Source organism: Neolamprologus brichardi, chromosome 19, assembly GCF_056152115.1.
Source record: "Neolamprologus brichardi isolate AB-2024 chromosome 19, ASM5615211v1, whole genome shotgun sequence".
NCBI lineage: Eukaryota > Metazoa > Chordata > Actinopteri > Cichliformes > Cichlidae > Neolamprologus > Neolamprologus brichardi.
In genome coordinates, this window is record NC_142122.1 from 8,024,832 (window position 1) to 8,042,061 (window position 17,230).

The 17,230-nt window shown below is 39.0% G+C and overlaps 2 protein-coding genes across 2 annotated transcripts; both read right to left on the reverse strand.

The window, feature by feature from the left end:
• Positions 1-3,566: 3,566 nt before the first annotated feature.
• On the reverse strand, positions 3,567-6,181 carry nat8 (N-acetyltransferase 8). Its single transcript, XM_006798568.2, has 2 exons — positions 6,046-6,181; positions 3,567-4,849 (listed from the first exon to the last, which is right to left on the reverse strand). Exon 2 carries the CDS (start codon positions 4,836-4,838, stop codon positions 4,176-4,178), a length of 663 nt encoding a protein of 220 aa, XP_006798631.1. The 5' UTR covers positions 4,839-4,849; positions 6,046-6,181; the 3' UTR covers positions 3,567-4,175.
• A 210-nt stretch (positions 6,182-6,391) lies between these two features.
• Positions 6,392-16,331, reverse strand: slc39a8 (solute carrier family 39 member 8). Its single transcript, XM_087832987.1, has 8 exons — positions 15,628-16,331; positions 14,923-15,085; positions 13,796-13,965; positions 13,526-13,648; positions 12,659-12,820; positions 9,819-10,026; positions 9,229-9,413; positions 6,392-7,329 (listed from the first exon to the last, which is right to left on the reverse strand). Exons 1-8 carry the CDS (start codon positions 15,850-15,852, stop codon positions 7,183-7,185), a joined length of 1,383 nt encoding a protein of 460 aa, XP_087689113.1. The 5' UTR covers positions 15,853-16,331; the 3' UTR covers positions 6,392-7,182.
• Between the last annotated feature and the right edge of the window lie 899 nt (positions 16,332-17,230).

Here is a 17,230-nt window from a genome sequence, read left to right on the forward strand (position 1 = left end):
CGTAAATACATCAAAAGAAAAGGCTGAAATTACACTAAACCTAATTTCTCGCTGCACTGCAGCCTATAATGGATTTTCAGTTTTTTTGTGTGTGTGTGTGTTTTTTTTTATTACAAAGCATTCCACTTTCTTTCATCTGCTAGAGTGAGAACTGGGAGGGGGGGAAAGTCAAGAAAAAAACAGGTGCTAAGCATTTTTCATCCAGTGGGAGGTGAACCAGTTCAAGTTAATCAACTGCTGTTTCATTGTGGTTGAACACAAAAGGTCCAGGTGATGCTCCACAACACAGCACATTGTAAGCAAAAAGCAGCAGAGGTTGCATTAGGGTCCAGCCTAAAACTGTGGCCCATCACAGAGCAAGGATTAGTTCTTTTATCTGCTAACTGCATGGCTGGAGCTTTTCAACTCCCAGTCCTCTCTTTTTCTCTGCTGTCATCTCTTTGCAATGGAAGCAAGCGCTGCAGGGTTTCTGTGTAAACGCTTTCAGCTTAGAGGCTGATGACAAACGCTGGAACCCAAGCCTTCAAGAGAGGAGAATATTTTTCCTTTCAAAATAATGCAGGACATATAAAGCTTCAGCAACAAAGCATGGGCCAGGATAACAACAAAAAACAGCCATATATGCAATCCACAGACTAATATTTCAGCTGGGGGATAGCTGGGGATGTTTAGGGACAAAACAAACCTCTGCAGTGTCTTTGCACCCTTTTATGCAAATGATGGAGGCAGAACCAAAAAACGGGGGTGTTGGGCATTTGTGGGAAGAAATAGAGAAGGGGAGCCTCTTATCTCTCTAAAGACTAGCAGACAATCTAATTCAAAGCTCGTCCTCCTTATAGAAGATGATGGAAGAGAAACTGAGAAAGAGGCGGTGCTGCTGCTTTGAGCCCACTTAGACCAGCAAACGGGAAGGACGCAGGAACAGAGGTGACACTCTGGGATTTTAAGCAGGAAAATTACAGCCACACTGCACCTCAGTCTGTCTGTCCGGGAGGAACAAATTGATATCACTCAACAAAGTAAAAACGAGCATAACTATTGCTCCAAGGCAGCTTTTATTTAGCACAAGCTTGGCTTATATGACACAAATTTTGCCAATATGGACACAGCAGCTGACGGTCGACTGAAAAAGAAACTGCAGCATCATCCAGGTAGAGTTTTGGAGGTGACCATTTTTAAAAGGAGGCACTACGTTAAAGAAAAGAAACTAACTGAAATAAATTGAATAAATAATTTGTTCATTTGTTTGTTCAAGAAATATTGAGGTTACTGTGATTATTTTTAGCTTGGTTTATTAATCTTTATGTGAATAACAAACATAATTAATGGACTTACTTGAGTCACTGAATTATACATTTAAATTGTAATCAGTGTAGTTGAGCAGTGTCACTCAAGTTTATTTGAAGTGAGATTAAAACAGCAGATGTGACCATGCAAACCTTTTTTCAAACCCTGTTTTTAAATGTGTCTAATTGCTGGAGAATACTGGGGGAATTACAGCCTGTAATGCTTGCATGTCAGTGATATTCAGGATGGTCTCATCACTGAGCAATGCATCCAAGAAAAGTAGGTCATCAGCTGAATAGTTGTGTAAAGCCAGCACTTCATCCCTGTATGCATTCAATTAGGATTTGCGTGCATAAAACACAAAGCACCCTTAGTATAAACTGGTATAAAGTATTTATAGTGTGCATGTCTATAGTCTGTACCATATCTTTACATATGTAATCTGGTGCCATCTAGTGTGTATAAAATCTACTGAAGGCTGAAATTCTGCTGCAATAATCGGGACATACAATGATATCTTATTTATACATGTATTACTGGGAAAGAATTAAGATACTACTACACATTAAAATAATAACTATATACATTTCTGCGTATTGCTTCTGCTGGTAATCACAATAAATCACAGCATGGGTGTGGCTGAAGCCCTACGGGACATTTTCTCCAGACAGATTAACCAAACTGGATGACAAATTAAGAAAAACGATCCGGATTAGAAGATTATTTAATTTAACCGAGAATAATCATCCCTTTAGGATTGGATATCGACACAGCCGCCTTAATCGAAAGCAAGGCTCATTACACTTGCTATGTTCTTCATTATTAGTCGTTTTAATGTGAGAACATTTAATTTTAACAGCTGTAACTAATAATAAACCTTAATTTTAACGCTCACATTTGGTGCTGTCAGCTGTCAGGCAGACACTCCCTGATCAGCTGCTAGCAGCAACGTTCGTTAGCTTCGTTTGGCAATTTCAATAAATGAATAAAAAAAATTATATCCAAGAGATAATATTAAGAAACCACACAAGCTTATAGTTCAAGACAGGCGTATGTGTGTATTCTGAGTTAAAACCCCGACGGTCAGATAATAAATATGCACTAAAACCTACCTGCTTACGTCAAAATATCCGGCTAACTGCCCCGCTTCGTCCCTGACAGGCTACATCCATCCATGGAGGTCTGGCCGGACACATCCGCTTCGAGGTGGCCGAGCTGCTGCCTGACTCAGCCCGCCTGACACAAACTCAGGGGCCCGATATAAACTCAAGTATTTAAACGAGCTCAGCAGCACAAAGATGACACGGTTTAAACACATACAGACTGAGGCTATATCAATAAAAATGAAATAACTTTTTTATTTAAATTTTGCCTTTTTCTGTCATTTTTGTGCTATTTATCGTGGCATTATTTTGTACTTATTTCCTGATTACAGGCAAGTACAAAAGTACCTTATATCACAATTTAAGTATAAATTTTAAATGAAACAAAAATACTCTTCACAGCTTTAATTATTTTTTTAAGGAATAAAACAACAACCTGACACAGGTGAGCATCATTGAGGTGGTAGTCATTTACAGCGAGGCATTTAGCATGTAAAAATAAACTCAAACCAAAGCAGTGACCCAAAATATCTGTTTGGGTTCTTCACCCTGCCACAACCTCCCCCTGGCTCACAGTAGACACTGTTGGGCTGAACAGCTGTCAGCTTCCTTTTTGGGCCTCCAGCAGTACAATCTATAGTCTCAACACTCTGCTCAGAGGACCATAGAAATAAAGATGACTTCAGGTAGTTTTCCATGAATAGAGGTATTAAGTGATTTGTACATATATGAGTGTATTTCTGGATAAAACAGAAGTAGTGCATGCATTGTAACATTACACACCACTGTGCAAAAGTCCTAAGCTACCCCTCACTTATCTATATTTTACTCCAAGCAGCCAGACTATCTTAACATTTTTAAGAGGGCCTTGAGGAATACTTCTTCAAGGTTTCTAAAGCTCTTTTAAAGTTTTCTGTCAGCATTGACTGCTTTTTCATGTATTTTCAGTCCAGTCTTTGTACCTGACCAGTGGAAAAGTGGCTGTCAAGGATAAGGCATGGCAAATGATACAAGAACTGGAGTGAAAATCAGTGGTAACAGGTCGATGGAGGTGATGGAGAGATTATTCCAAATTTGAAAATGTTTCAATACATATATGGAGGAGGTAAGGAGAGACATGCAACAGTGAGAGTGTAGAGCCATCTGTTAAAAACAGTGGAGGATCTCTCATTGTTTGGAGCTGGCTAACATCTGGTGATGTTAAAGATCTTGTCAAAATTAATAGAATTATGAACACAGAAAAGTACAGTGAGAGAAATTTATAACCAAACTATTATGAATATTTTAATGACACCAGAGATTGTTGTGGCCAAGTTACTAAAAGGGCCTCTAGTGATCTCCTGTATTGGATCAATGCATCACAAACTGAGCAAAAACAACAAATTTGAAATAACACTGCAAAAGTGATCGCAGCTTTTGTGTTCAGATGTATACATTTATTGTTAAAGTCATGTAGAAGTTAAATAAAATGACAAATCAACACAAAACCCTTAACAAAAGCTGAGTTTTTCTACTTTAACATTTTGTGGAACCAACTATTTCACACACAAATAAAACAGTAACGATCTTGTGTGTGTTTGAAACAGGAGAAAACACAACTGGACCAGCTCTACAAGTGTTGAGTAAACACACCCCCATCTCAACCCCCCATGCCCGACCTGTCCAGAGTGTTTCTGCCTCAATCAAATACATACTGGGAAAACACAGAGTTGAGGAACTAGATAAATGTGTTGTACTGCTGCCCTGAAATGGTTTTCAGTGTTTATATCTGATTCAGTCCATTCCTCAGTCCTGCTGTAAATCAAGTCTGTACTCAAGCAGGGTGAAGTTTAGGATTTTGGCAAGAAACTCTGGAACGACAAACTCTCTTATCTTTTTGTAGCCCATGTGCTCGTACAGCTTCTGAGCATCTGTCTGCACCACAGAAGTCTGCAGTATTACAGCTCCGTAACCCCTGTCGCGAGTAAATTCAGCCACTGTACGACACAGAGCCTTTGCGATGCCCATCCCGCGGTGACTGCGGCGGACCAACAAGCGTTTCAGCTTCAAGCAACCAGGAGCATCCTCAGCAGGAAGACAAGCCACCGAACCCACTACCCGGCCATCGCTATCAGCCACCCAAAAGCATGAGTCTTTCCCTTTCAGGTAGGTCTCACTGATGTTGTTGAGGTCCTTTCTGAACGTGGCTTCGATGTATTTGTTGAACATGTAGACGACCATCTGCCGGGCTCCAGCCAGGCAGAAGGTGACGGCCAAGACGGGAAGCAGGAAGGACTTAGAGCTGGTCAGGAGAGCGCAGAACATGCACATGAGGACCATCTGGGTCAGCGGCTGCTTCAGAACGTGCATAAAGGATGAAGGCACGTGCTCACTCATCCCCAAGGTGAAGAGCTCCTTCACAACATCAGCATCTTCATCATGAAACTTCCGGATCTGAATGTTGTCCATGGCTCGTTCAGCTTTTCAATCACAGAGGTAAAGACATGAGAGATGTCAAAATACAAGCAGGGATCAAACAAATCTGCAATACACAATCACTTTTTTCACTCTGACAAAAGCTTTCTTTATCTCAGGCAAAAACAATCATTTTCTGTAGTAATTAGTGGTAGTAAAGACATCTAATCATCAACAGTTGAATGCAATTCAATTTCCAGAAAAATATATTTTGTCTTTGCAGAAATTATAACCTAAAAATACAGACACCAATATATTTCAGTGAGATAATACACTCAACATCTGCTTTATTAGGTACACCTTTCTGGTATCGGGTTAGACACCGATTTGCCTTGTTCCTGAATTAATTCTTCTTCTTTGGTCCATGTTGACACGACAGCATCACACAGCTGTTGCAGATTTATCGGTTGCACACCCGTGATGCAAATGCTCTGTTCCGTGACCTCCTTTTTAAGACACAGCTGATCACGTTGTTTCACTAACTCTTCTGCACAAGGCATATTGTACAGGGTAAAACAGCCGTGGCACTTGAAACAACAAATGCAATCTCCACATTTTGACTTTATTCTCGAAATAAATGTTAATAATAATGAAATCCTCCATCGTATGGCTTGATTTATTGTAATGTGAGTACAATAACAGAGTCATTAAGACACTTGCAGAACAGGTTTCTTCTATGTTTCATATGCAATCCCTTTATAAATCCTGTTGACTGTAGTCTATTTACAAATATAAGCGAAAATGTCGACCATCACAAAGATTAAGAAAACCCTGCTGGCTTAAATGACTCGTAAAGTATGCATCAGAATAAACAGTGTAAACATAAATAAACAAACACGGTGTGGCTGGAGTTGGAAGCTATTTTAAAAATTTGAATTTTGGAAGCTATTTTAAAAAATTAAACAGTTTCATCTCTGATCGAAATGTCCGTTAAACACACCTGAAGGCACATCACATGAGTTAGCCCAAAACCGAAATAAGCTTTAGTAATGCTAGCTGTCCGCTATTTGACCAGATATTAGACGGAACACACGTTCACATAATAAACTCGTCGTGTCCTTTCAGAAAAGGTGAATAAACAATCCAGATTAGCCAACAGAAGCTAGCATCAGTGCTAACCTCACAAAGGCGCTGAGGATTTGACTGCAGTTTGCTCTGATATTTTATGACTCAAAAAACCCACAAAATAAATGCGACTTACCTGTTTTATGCCTGTCCTTGAAAGTGGAGTCTAAATTCAGTTTCCCCAACTCAAAAACCCTTCATTTCGCTTGGCTCCTAAACTACTTCCTCATGCCTACCGTGCTGCATTCAGGGAGTTAAAAAATTAAGATGTCCTCACACATCAACTATGTATAGCCCTAATATGCAATATGCTCAATCACTGTTTATATCCTCAGATACACATATACTTATGTAATCAGCATTTTTTTGTACATTTCATCATTTCATAGTCTGTATATAGAAACCATTTTTAAAAATTTTTGTTGCAAAGTAATTTATTCTTTAAAGTGTCACACATACTACGACAATCACTTTTTATTTCATTTCTGAAAATATTTGAATGCTTTAACTCAACAAAGACAGTAAAGAGAGATGGGAAATGAGGGTATTTAGAGGATGGATAGGGGAGCAGACAGCCCAGCTAAACAGGAACCACCACTGAAGGTATTTGCTCCCATGTCTTATGTGTCCTAATCACTCCATTGTCAGGTCACCCTGAGGATAATGAAGAGAGCTCATAAAAAAGTAAGAAAACATGTTCTGATAAGCTTTTTTGTTATATGTCTTTGTCCAGTGGAGCATAATAACTAGATTATATTGTGCTACATTAATTGCTGTATTAAAATAGTTGCTATATCAGTCACAGTTCAGTCTTGGTGTAATTATCATTCAGTTAAATCCCTAAACGAGAAAGGGCAGCGAAAAGAAATCTGCACGTTTGAAATACAGCCGCAGCAACACAACCTGGAAAAGGTCAAAGAGGTCAAACATTTTCATTTTCCTGCCACAAAAGGGAAACAAAACTGTTGGTTTACAGTGTAGCACCGAAAAGGTTAAAAAATAAAATAGTTCACAATACATGAAGACTGAAAAAATAATTTATTGTCTCCTTAAAATACATCTAGATTTCATACATGACGATGTAAAGGTATTCCCTTTTTATGGAGTAAACACTTCCACTATATTGATTGTACAAAGGTAGAAAAGTATTGTTTTAACTTTTAACATTGGGATTTCACTTTAAATTTACTTTGCAGTCCAGCTCTGTGAGCTGTGAGCAGAAACAGAAGCAGCTCGAATCTATTTTTATTTCCAGCTTGTGTCTCTGTGTCCTCTAGCCCAGGTTTATCTCTCCTGCGAACATGGTGATCAGAAGTATGATGGTAAACCCGGTTAGCAGCCCTGCATTTTGGATCAGGAAGAAAACGATCTTCGTAGAAGTTTTTTTTTGTTCCCGTGCTATGCTGTCCATCTCTGGGAACTGAAATGAGGAATAGCAATTAGTAAGGTTGAGGTTTAGATTTGAGAAGCAACAATATAAAAAGAAGAAGTGTAAATATTCAGGTTTGTATGGCTACAGTTATATTGTTCTCATGTGGTTCATATGAAACGAGGGAAATTTTCTCATTGTTAACAAATTCCATGAAAAGCAAAACTAAATAAATTTTCCTTCTTAAATACATTCCTTTACATGAAAGTTTGAGTTGATTAACAAAACAGGAACAAAAACAAAGTTCTTCACACAACACATTGTGTTTATAATACCGAATACTGCAGTAAATATTGTTATGTCACTGGCCTTAATTAACCAAACTTAAAAGGTAGACAGCTTACAGAAATACAGGAAAATATAAGGTAATTTGGTGTCATGCACATTTCTGAACCTTTTACTTACATATGTATTTTGACTTGATTTTAAACCTACACTTGAATATTACCAGGATACTGCTATATATAATTGCTGGCCACTTTATTAGGTATTAGGTGTTAGTACCAGTTCAGCCTCTTTCTCCTTCAGAAAAACTGGCATAGATTCAACAAGTTGCTGGAAACATTCCTCATAAATTATGGTGCATATTGACATAACAGTATCACACAGTTGTAGCTGTACAGCTGTACATCAATAATGTGAATCTCCCATTCCACCACATCCTAAAAGTGTTCTGTTAGATTGAGCTCTGACTGTGGAGCACATTTGAGTACCGAGAACTCACTGTTTTCATCAAGAAACTATTTTCAGAAGATCTGAGCTTTGGGACATGATGCATTAACCTGCTGAAAGAAGCCATCATAAGAATGGACACACTGTGGTCATAAAGGGGTGGACATGGTTGGCAATAGTAGTCTGCCATGTTTAAACAATGCTCACTTGGTACTAAGGAGTCAAGAAATGATCTCCCTCACCTTCCCATGTTTTCAAGTTGTATATGTGCACAAACTCACTGTTTTCAAGTTGTTAATAGTTGTTTCAAGTTGTTGACATGCTCTTCCAACCAGATTTTCCTTTCTATTGTCCAATATTGGTGAGCCCACACAAACTGCAGGCTCAGTTTCCTGTTCTTTCATTTTGCCTTTTGTTTCTAAAGACTATCAAAGATGCTCTTCTGCATACCTTGGTTTTGAATTACTGCCACTTTACTATCAACTTGAAGAACGCTTAGCATTCTCCTCTGATTTCTGATATCAACAAGGTATTTTATTTTAAATGTTAGAGATGGTTGTGGAGGAAAATCCCAGTAAATCAGCACTTTCTGCAAAACTCATACCATTGAAAGTAATTTAAATCACTATTCAGATGCTGGGTTTAAACTTCAGCAGTCCTTTCTTGATCCTAAATGAATCAAGTTGCTTCGACATGATGTTAACGTGCAGCTGAACAGCTGTACCTAACATAGTGGTCACAGAGTGTAACTGACATATATTATCATATTATATAAGCTGGCATGCTGAATTTTTTATCAAACCATTCACAGCTGACAGTCTCTCCAGTATCTGCTAAAGATAGGTCCAATATGTTCTCTACTTTTAATTCACATGAAATGTTTGTCTTAATGCTCCATTTTGGTCACAGCGTGTTTGAATAGGAGGAGTGTACACAGAGTTTACAGGTATCGGAGGCTTCACACAGATAGCACACAACTTTTTCTAGGAATAACACTGATAAACGCAACATGAGCGATTTTGAGCTGCAAAGTTGTGCATTGTAAAACAAAGACAATGGGGCTGAATGATCATAAAAAGCTACATGCAGACAACCATCAAACCCATCAGTAATTTAATAGAGTGGAAGCCTTGAACATGTTGGGGAAGTCCAGTGACTGACTAAATAAATGTTGGTTCTGCTTTTTTTTCTATCTGCTATCAAGAGAACTCAACTCACCATGTCCGCCAGAGCGATGTACAGAAACATTCCTCCTGCAATGGCAAAGATCGCATTGGGGGCAAAGTTGCTGCCGAGCAGGATGCCAAACACAAGGCCGATGTAACACGACACGGCTGACAACAGGTTGAAGAAAATGGCTTGCGGGATGCTCATTCCAGCATTCAGCAGGATGACGAAGTCACCTTGAGAGGAAAAAATAGCTCTTTTACACAAGCAGATTGAACATTATACTTAAAACAACATTTTTTTCCTTTCTGTCTTGTCTGTTAGTCACATTTCCCCCTTTAAAGCGAGCTACAGTATATTTCATGAAAAGATTTATTTTCATTTTTATACCCAGAAAGCAAGTTTGAACTCTAACTGTAAATATATACATGTTCCTTCCGCTCATGTCTTTTCTGAAGTTTTTTAGTTGCAAGTCATATTTTCCATTATTTCTAAGAACATGTATTCTTGGGGCAGCTTGTCTCTACATGCTCATAGATACAGGATGTACAAGCACATTCAATGCAAAGTTTGGCTGCACAGCAGAGTTTGGAATGACTCGTGAGGGGGCTGAAACTAATTTTCCGCTACTTATCACTCACCCAGCTCATGGGGAAACTCCTCACACACGATGGCAGTGGATGTACTGAACCCTGTCAAGACAGACACTGTGAAGGAAGCACCAATAGCCAGACCATCTATGAAGTTATGGAGTGCGTCACTTAGAGTTATCATCCACGCCACAGTCTTGATGCTGCGGATGCGCTGGCCCCGCAACCAGCGGCACATGACATCAGGCACCTCGATGTCCTGGAAGAGTGGCAGGACAAGTTACACATACACGGCTACGGCTAATGCCTGATTGTGTTTTGATAGTGAGTGTGAAAGACAACATGTAGCAACATCACATACTTTCACGGTGAGAGGAAAGTACATCCTCTTTCAATTCTAAGGTTTTATATTATCATGACATAATAAAAATGATCTTGTTCTAACAGGATCAGATAAATAGAACCTCATATGAACAAGAACACAACAACACCGTGTCAAATGCAGAAGCAGTGTGCAGTCCTAACTTGAAATAATGTGTTTTCTATTTGACGTAATCAATCAGTGTGATCGTGCAGGAATTTTGACCCACACTTGGGGTGATCGTGGCTCGAGAGTTGGGAGTTCGCCTTGTAATTGGAAGGTTGCCGGTTCAAGCCCCGGCTTGGACAGTCTCGGTCGTTGTGTCCTTGGGCAAGACACTTCACCTACCGCCTACTGGTGTTGGCCAGAAGGGCCGATGGCACGATATGGCAGCCTCGCTTCTGTCAGTCTGCCCCAGGGCAGCTGTGGCTACAACTGTAGCTTGCCTCCACCAGTGTGTGGATGACTGGGTGTGTAAAGCGCTTTGGGGTCCCTAGAGGGGACTAGTAAAAGCCCTATACAAATACAGACCATTTACCATTCACACTTCTTTACCAGGTTGCTTCATTTCATTGAGGTGTGCAGGCAAATTTTTGTTCAAATCTCCCTTAAAGACCGACCATGTCAGTGAGATTGAGGTCTGGACTTTGGCTGGGTCATTGAAACACTTTCTTTATCAGCCATTGTGTTGTAAATCTGCTGCTGTCCCTGTTCTAGTGCAAGCCCGATTTCAGCCAAGCTTTAGCTCTTGGACAGATGGTCTCACATTCGACTCTTCTTTCTAGAAGTTCTTGTGGTTTGTTCAGATGTAACTTTGCAAACCTAAGCCATGCTGCCATGTGGTTTTAGAAAGAAGATATCTATTTCTCTTAGCAACCTTTCTTCAGTGTTTTTATAACATTAAACATGCTAACTTAAACCTGTAGGGTCTGAGATGCAGCTTTTTTTTTTTTTTTTTTTAATTTTTGCAGTTTCTCTAAGCATTGCACGGTCTGATCTTTGGATCAGTTTGCTGATACGCTCACTCCTGGGAACACTGTCCATTTGTCAATAATGTTTAATTGTTTGGAAGTGGTCTTATAACCCTTCCCAGATTGATAGACAATAGCAGTTGCAACTCTAAGATCATTGCTGTTGTCTTTCATTCTTGGCATCATGCTCCACGCTCCAGAAAGCCAGCAAAATCTCTGCTTTTATAGATGATCACATTGGCTGATTATTTAATCAGGTGCACTGGGTTGAGGCAAGTCATTAACAACTTATTATTATTACTTACAAACCTGCCATAGTCTTTTGAGGAAATGAGGATAGCTATAAAGTCATATCAAAGACTAAACACACCCACCAGGAAAATGCTGCCCCCTGCTGGTGAATGTTTCGGATAATTATAAAAAGTAAACTAAGTGTGAATATAGTTTGACATATTAGTTTGGAATGTTAAATTCTGACAGAATTATGATGCTAATGCCAATGTTGTTGCAATCCACTGTAAAGGCTACACACAAGTCTTGATATTAAATGATTTCATCCAGTTCTTACGACATTTACCACAGAACATGGACATGATGCTAAATGAATGTGTGTTTCTAAGAAATTTATCAGCAGTCCTATTAATAGTTGGATCTCAAGGTTGAGCGATAGTTACACAGTCATAGAAAGAGTAACGCAGCTAGAACGTCCAAAAATAAAGATGGTACTAAAGGCTTTAATCATGAAAGTGTCTTCAGCTTTAAGAATAATACTGATTAATTGAAAACAGGAAATATTTTCTCTAAGTGGATGCACTGCATTACTCACACAACTCCTCACTTACACATATAATGGCACGCGTGCTGTTAATAGGAAACCTGAGAACATGCGGACACAAACAGCGCCTTTGGGATTTGATTAAAGACATTCTGCAGTAACAATAAACCCCTTTTACTAGCAGTGGGCACACAAGGAGTCTTTGTGCTCCTTTGACAATTCCAGCGTTTAGACCGAGGGGAAAGACCTGAAGCTGGGTTCTGCTGCTCGGTCCCTTCTTGTCATCAGCAAGTCTGTTTGCTTGGCCTCCATATGACACAACAAATGTTGTTAAATATTAACAGACACGCCAATCAGCCTGAAAACAGCTCAATAAACAGCTCCAGGAAAAAAACTAAATGCCTGAGCTATTGCTTCCTGCTTAATAAATATTTTTAAATATTGCCTACCTTTTCAATTTATGCATATCACACATCCTAACAGCATATAGATCATGATTGCTTCCTGTGAGGTGTGTCTTTTATAGCAAAATTTGCTGGACAGCAAGTCTCTATCAATTAAACACATGCTGAAGATATAATTTCAATGGAGGTTCAGTAGATTGACAAGCTTATCATAAGCTGATAAAAAAAAAACATTTGAGCTACTCTAGACTAGATAAAATGTCTTTGATTATAAAATTGATTCTTCCATAGGTTGATGTGACCTAGAGCTAATACCTGTTGGCTTCCAAACCTGCGCAGTTTATTCTGCTGTTAAAGAGCAATCACGTGTCAAATGTTACCTGAGAAGTTTCCACGTTCGTATCTAGGATTGGGCTGCTCTTGTCTGTAGCGACGGTGGTGATGGCGGTTAAAATGATGGAGTCCTTTTTTGCCACTACGTCTCCGTTGTGGATAGAGTTTTCCTGAGGTGTCTCTGAAAGTGTGAAGTGGCTGTGGCCGTGCTAAAAAGACAGACATCAAATTCAGGTTAAAGAAGCCTTTTCCACTTCAGGAACTTAAAAACTCATAACTTTTAGGCTATTTTAGGCGTTTACTTGTTATCTGTGTCGTGATTTATGGTTTTGGCGGGTTTCCTCATGTTTTCTTTTTCTTCTAGTTTCGATTTTGCATACTACCGCTTGTTATTTTCTACATCTTTTATCCTTTTGTACAACTTTTGGACTGCTCTTTGAACACTCTTTGAGTGATCACGTGTGGATGACCACAAAGATAAAGATTTCAGTGTTGGACTTTTGCCCTAAATGTGCCCTAAATATACGATTACTCGTGCTAAACATGGTTTCAAATAATAAGGTCAGCATGCGGTTAGATCCATGAATAATGAGACAATGACACATTTTTTATTTTGCAGCTTTGCCTCACTACATCATAGTGTATTTTAAAACAGCCAGTCTAGTCACTGTAATGTGCACATACTGCAGAAACTGTGTCCAAACTGTACATGCACCTAATTGCTGTGAACTTCAATATCTTGCGTGTCATTTGTGATAAGAAATGATTTATGTACACATGACTACCTTGAAGTGTTATTAGAGTGATCAAATTATCCAATAAAACAGACACACTCAATGTCAGATGTAAAACAGGAGGGAATGACAACATTATAGTGCTTTGAACCTGAGAAACTTCCTGCACTGTTATCTTACCTCATGGTCCATCCGGAGGCATAATTTCAGTATCTTTTCCACAAAGAACAGGAGGTAAAACCCTCCAAATATTGCAGCTGCATTTGTCGCATAGTAATCCACTTTAGGATCAAACCCCAGGGCCTATGGAATAAACGGAGAATGTCAGTGGTGCAGAAAAGACTTCTAGAGTGTGCGTGTGCATTCATAGGTATTATTCTATGAAACAATTAAACATCTCTCAAAAAACCAGTGACAAGCTTAATTTTACTCACTCATCCATTTACAAACCTCTGGTATGAGCTGAAGAACAGCATTAGAGAAAAGCGTCCCGATGGCCAGACCAATGAAGTAGGTCAGCACTTTGGGGAAATAAGGCTTCTTGATGAACGGGATGAGCAGGAGACCAAGCAGGGATGCCAGGTTGATCACAGTAACGGCCAGAAACCCATAACCCCACACTGTCACGGCACAAAACGAGAAGAAAAGGTTCTCAAGAATTCAAAGTTTTTTCTTCTTTCTAGACTCTTAAATGCAGCCTCGATACCTCCAACATACCTACTACAATGGGGCATGGCAATGTGACAAGAACCTGGAATGTGCAGGTAAATACCTGTGAAACATTGCAGTATTAAACCCTAGCTAACCAAACTCGCCTGCAGAAATAAATATACCTTCTTAAATGCATTTGTAACACCATCTGCAAATGTATGTGTTTTATTGTTTTTGAGCATTGCCAGTTTTTCAAAAGAACTTCAATAAATGTGCCAGACATTGTTATTAGACCAGCAATAACGCTATTTAGTGAAATATGACGATATAAGTTATTATTTTAATGTGGGCACAAATTACTTTTCTTAAATATAATCTAATGGTGAATAGATTTTCATATTTTCAGTGCCAGGCCTGTTTTATTTCGAGATTTTAAAACATACTATTACTATTTATTTGCCTGAGAGAAATTCTTCTCAGGCCAGCAGAGGAAACAGCATGGTTCGGGAACAACATGCTGAACAACAGTCACAGTTGGCTATAACTGTGTCAACAGCACCGAGCAGGACTGTTGATATGGCCGATATCTGCGAGGTCAGTGGCTCCGTGAGTCCGACAATGTGGCGGGTTATAGCTTCACAACTACAACGTTCTTCTTTTGCACTGTCCAGCAGGAATAAATTATTATTACCATTCTCAAACCTTTTCTAAGCAATCAGAATCAAGAACGTCCCACATTTTCTTTATCAGGGTCAGTATAAGAAAAAAAAACAAAACATCAACAGCAGCTTTAAAAATCATCCACCATAAATGGGACTGTCCACAAAAGTTTTCTTCACCCAATTCAAGTAAACAAGCAAACCCTGGCAAATTATTTAATTTACAGAGGTCTTGACAAATAGACACGTTGGGATGATTTGGCTCACCAGAGTAGTCCACGTGAAGCAGTTCCTCAGGGGCAATGTAAGGGCAGGAAGGCAGCAGCACCTGGGTCAACACAGCAGGGCAGATCTTCTCCAGATGTTCCACAGTCAGCTGACTGACATTATTGTAGCCAAACTGGGATAAGATCTGCTTTGCAGAGAGACACTGAGGGACAGAAAGATGTTATTAGACATAATTTTCATGCATTTAAATATAAATGTACCAGCTTCTTTTCTGAAGCCCTTTGTAATGCATGTATTTGGATATGCTGTGTAATTAAAACTTTCATTATAAGTGGCAGAAGAGACATGCAGTAAAGAAATATTTGAAGACAATTCTACCCAGTAATGAAAGTTTAAGGTCATTTAGAATCTTTTTAAAGGCAGAAATGATACCATATGGCACATGGAGAAACTTTGAGGAATTGAGTAAAAATGTAAAATAAATAAAAATAATAATAAAAAGTAATAAAATAAAAGGTTAAAATGTTCTATAATTGCATATATGGGGGTAAGAAATGAGTAATTACACTACAAGACTACTCATATATCATTGCTACACAATATTTCAAGGATTTATTACATGCAAGGTCAAATAGTGTATGGTTGTAAGCCCCAGAGAAACATTCTTGGTCGTAAGCAACTTTAATGATCAATAAGTTTAAATAATAAAAACTGCAGTATATAGTAAATAGAATACGTTTGTACCTCTTGCTCTTCCAGTGGATTTTCCTTACTTATTAAGTCAGATCGTCTGGCTGAGATCAACAGCAGTAAATCTTCAAGATTCGTTGTTGTAATGGAATTATTTTCACCATAGTAGTGGATAATATTCTCCAAAAACGCGTCTCCATCAGTGACATTCCCACGCACAGTCTGGGAAGTTGTGATAAAAGCCAAGACGCACGTTAGAAAACATATGAGGTTCAACATTGTCTACTTTTAAGCGATGTAGTTTCTACTTTTAAGCGATGTAGTTTCTTCCAGTGGACATAAATTTTCTTTTTAACTTCTGCTTTACTCAAAGCATTTCACTGATCCTCCAGGAAATAAGAATTAGGCTGTCCGTGGAAACCGCACGCAGCGCAGAGGCAGATCCATTCCAGGGTCGGAGATATCGGGGTTTTATCCAGTTGCCTAAATTATTATAGAGGTACAATTTCCGCTGCTGTGCTCCGAGTGATCTGTGTGGAGTTAACGAGGTTCAAAGATCAGCCATGAAAGGAAAAAACGGAGGTGGAGGTCTACCGCGTGCGCTCACTGTTTGAGTACTTTCCTTTGTGACTGACTTTCTCCCCACAGAGCCACACAAACACACACGCAAGAGGGGGAAAAATAGTGTGTTTCTGTCTCGGTGACTATCTGTGTGAGGTAACAGTGAAGTGTTAGAAAGCGCATGCGGGATATCTTACTCAGAGTTGCTCAGCTCACAGCTGTGGCCCCGTCCTTTTGATCAATGGTGAAACAGCTGGAGGTAAACATAAACATATTAATTTTTTTAGGTATATCTGTCGCCCTCCGGTGGCATCTGGTGAACAACGCAGGATACAGGCAGTAATTTTGTAATATGTAAAAAATTATGAGTGATAGAATTCTGCGTGAGCCACCTGACTTTAACACTGCTTTAGTGGTACAGAAAAACATTTGTGTTGTGGAGATCTGGAGAAAGACAGCTGGACTTTTAACTTGTGGTGCAGTTTATTTATCTGAATTTTCCACCTATAATCTCAATAAATGATCATTTGTTGTTAGTTGTGTCTGCCTCTCTATCCTCTACCACATCTTCAAACTGGGAGAACATACCAATATAATTTGTTACGACATGGTTTCTCATTCATCCTGGATTTTTTTTATACTATACAGTAACTAAATAACGGGTACAGTTGTTAAAAAAAACAAGAATTAGGTGCCGAAGTTGAGATTTTTATGTATTTGAACTCAAATACACTCATAACTCCGCCCCACTAATATTTGGTGAAATGTCCCATAACAAGTTGCACCTTGATAAGATGCTTTTTGTAGCCATCAACAAGCCTCTGACATAATTGTTTGGATATTTGATCATCCTTCTTGAAGGAATTGAGATCATTTATTTAAATTGGTTGGGTTTCTGGCATGTACCTTTTGGGAAGGCCATTCTAGAAGCTTAGTGTTAGCCCGCTTGATCTGATTCAAAACCACTTTTGATGTGTTTGGTCATGACTGTCATTTTTGTCCAAGTTTTAAACATCTAGCTACTGATCTAAGTAAAAATTAAATGCTTTGGAGGTAGTTCTTCTTAGTCATTATTCCCTTCACCTTCACCTTGTGC

Excerpts from the sequence above, each read along its gene's own strand:
- nat8 (XM_006798568.2), bottom strand. The coding sequence starts at position 4,838 with ATGGACAACATTCAGATCCGGAAGTTTCATGATGAAGATGCTGATGTT.
- slc39a8 (XM_087832987.1), bottom strand. The coding sequence starts at position 15,852 with ATGTTGAACCTCATATGTTTTCTAACGTGCGTCTTGGCTTTTATCACA. Across the intron at positions 12,821-13,525 it reads GCCTCCGGATGGACCATGAG|CACGGCCACAGCCACTTCAC; the intron begins GTAAGATAACAG and ends CTGTCTTTTTAG. Across the intron at positions 9,414-9,818 it reads GGAGTTTCCCCATGAGCTGG|GTGACTTCGTCATCCTGCTG; the intron begins GTGAGTGATAAG and ends TTTCCTCTCAAG.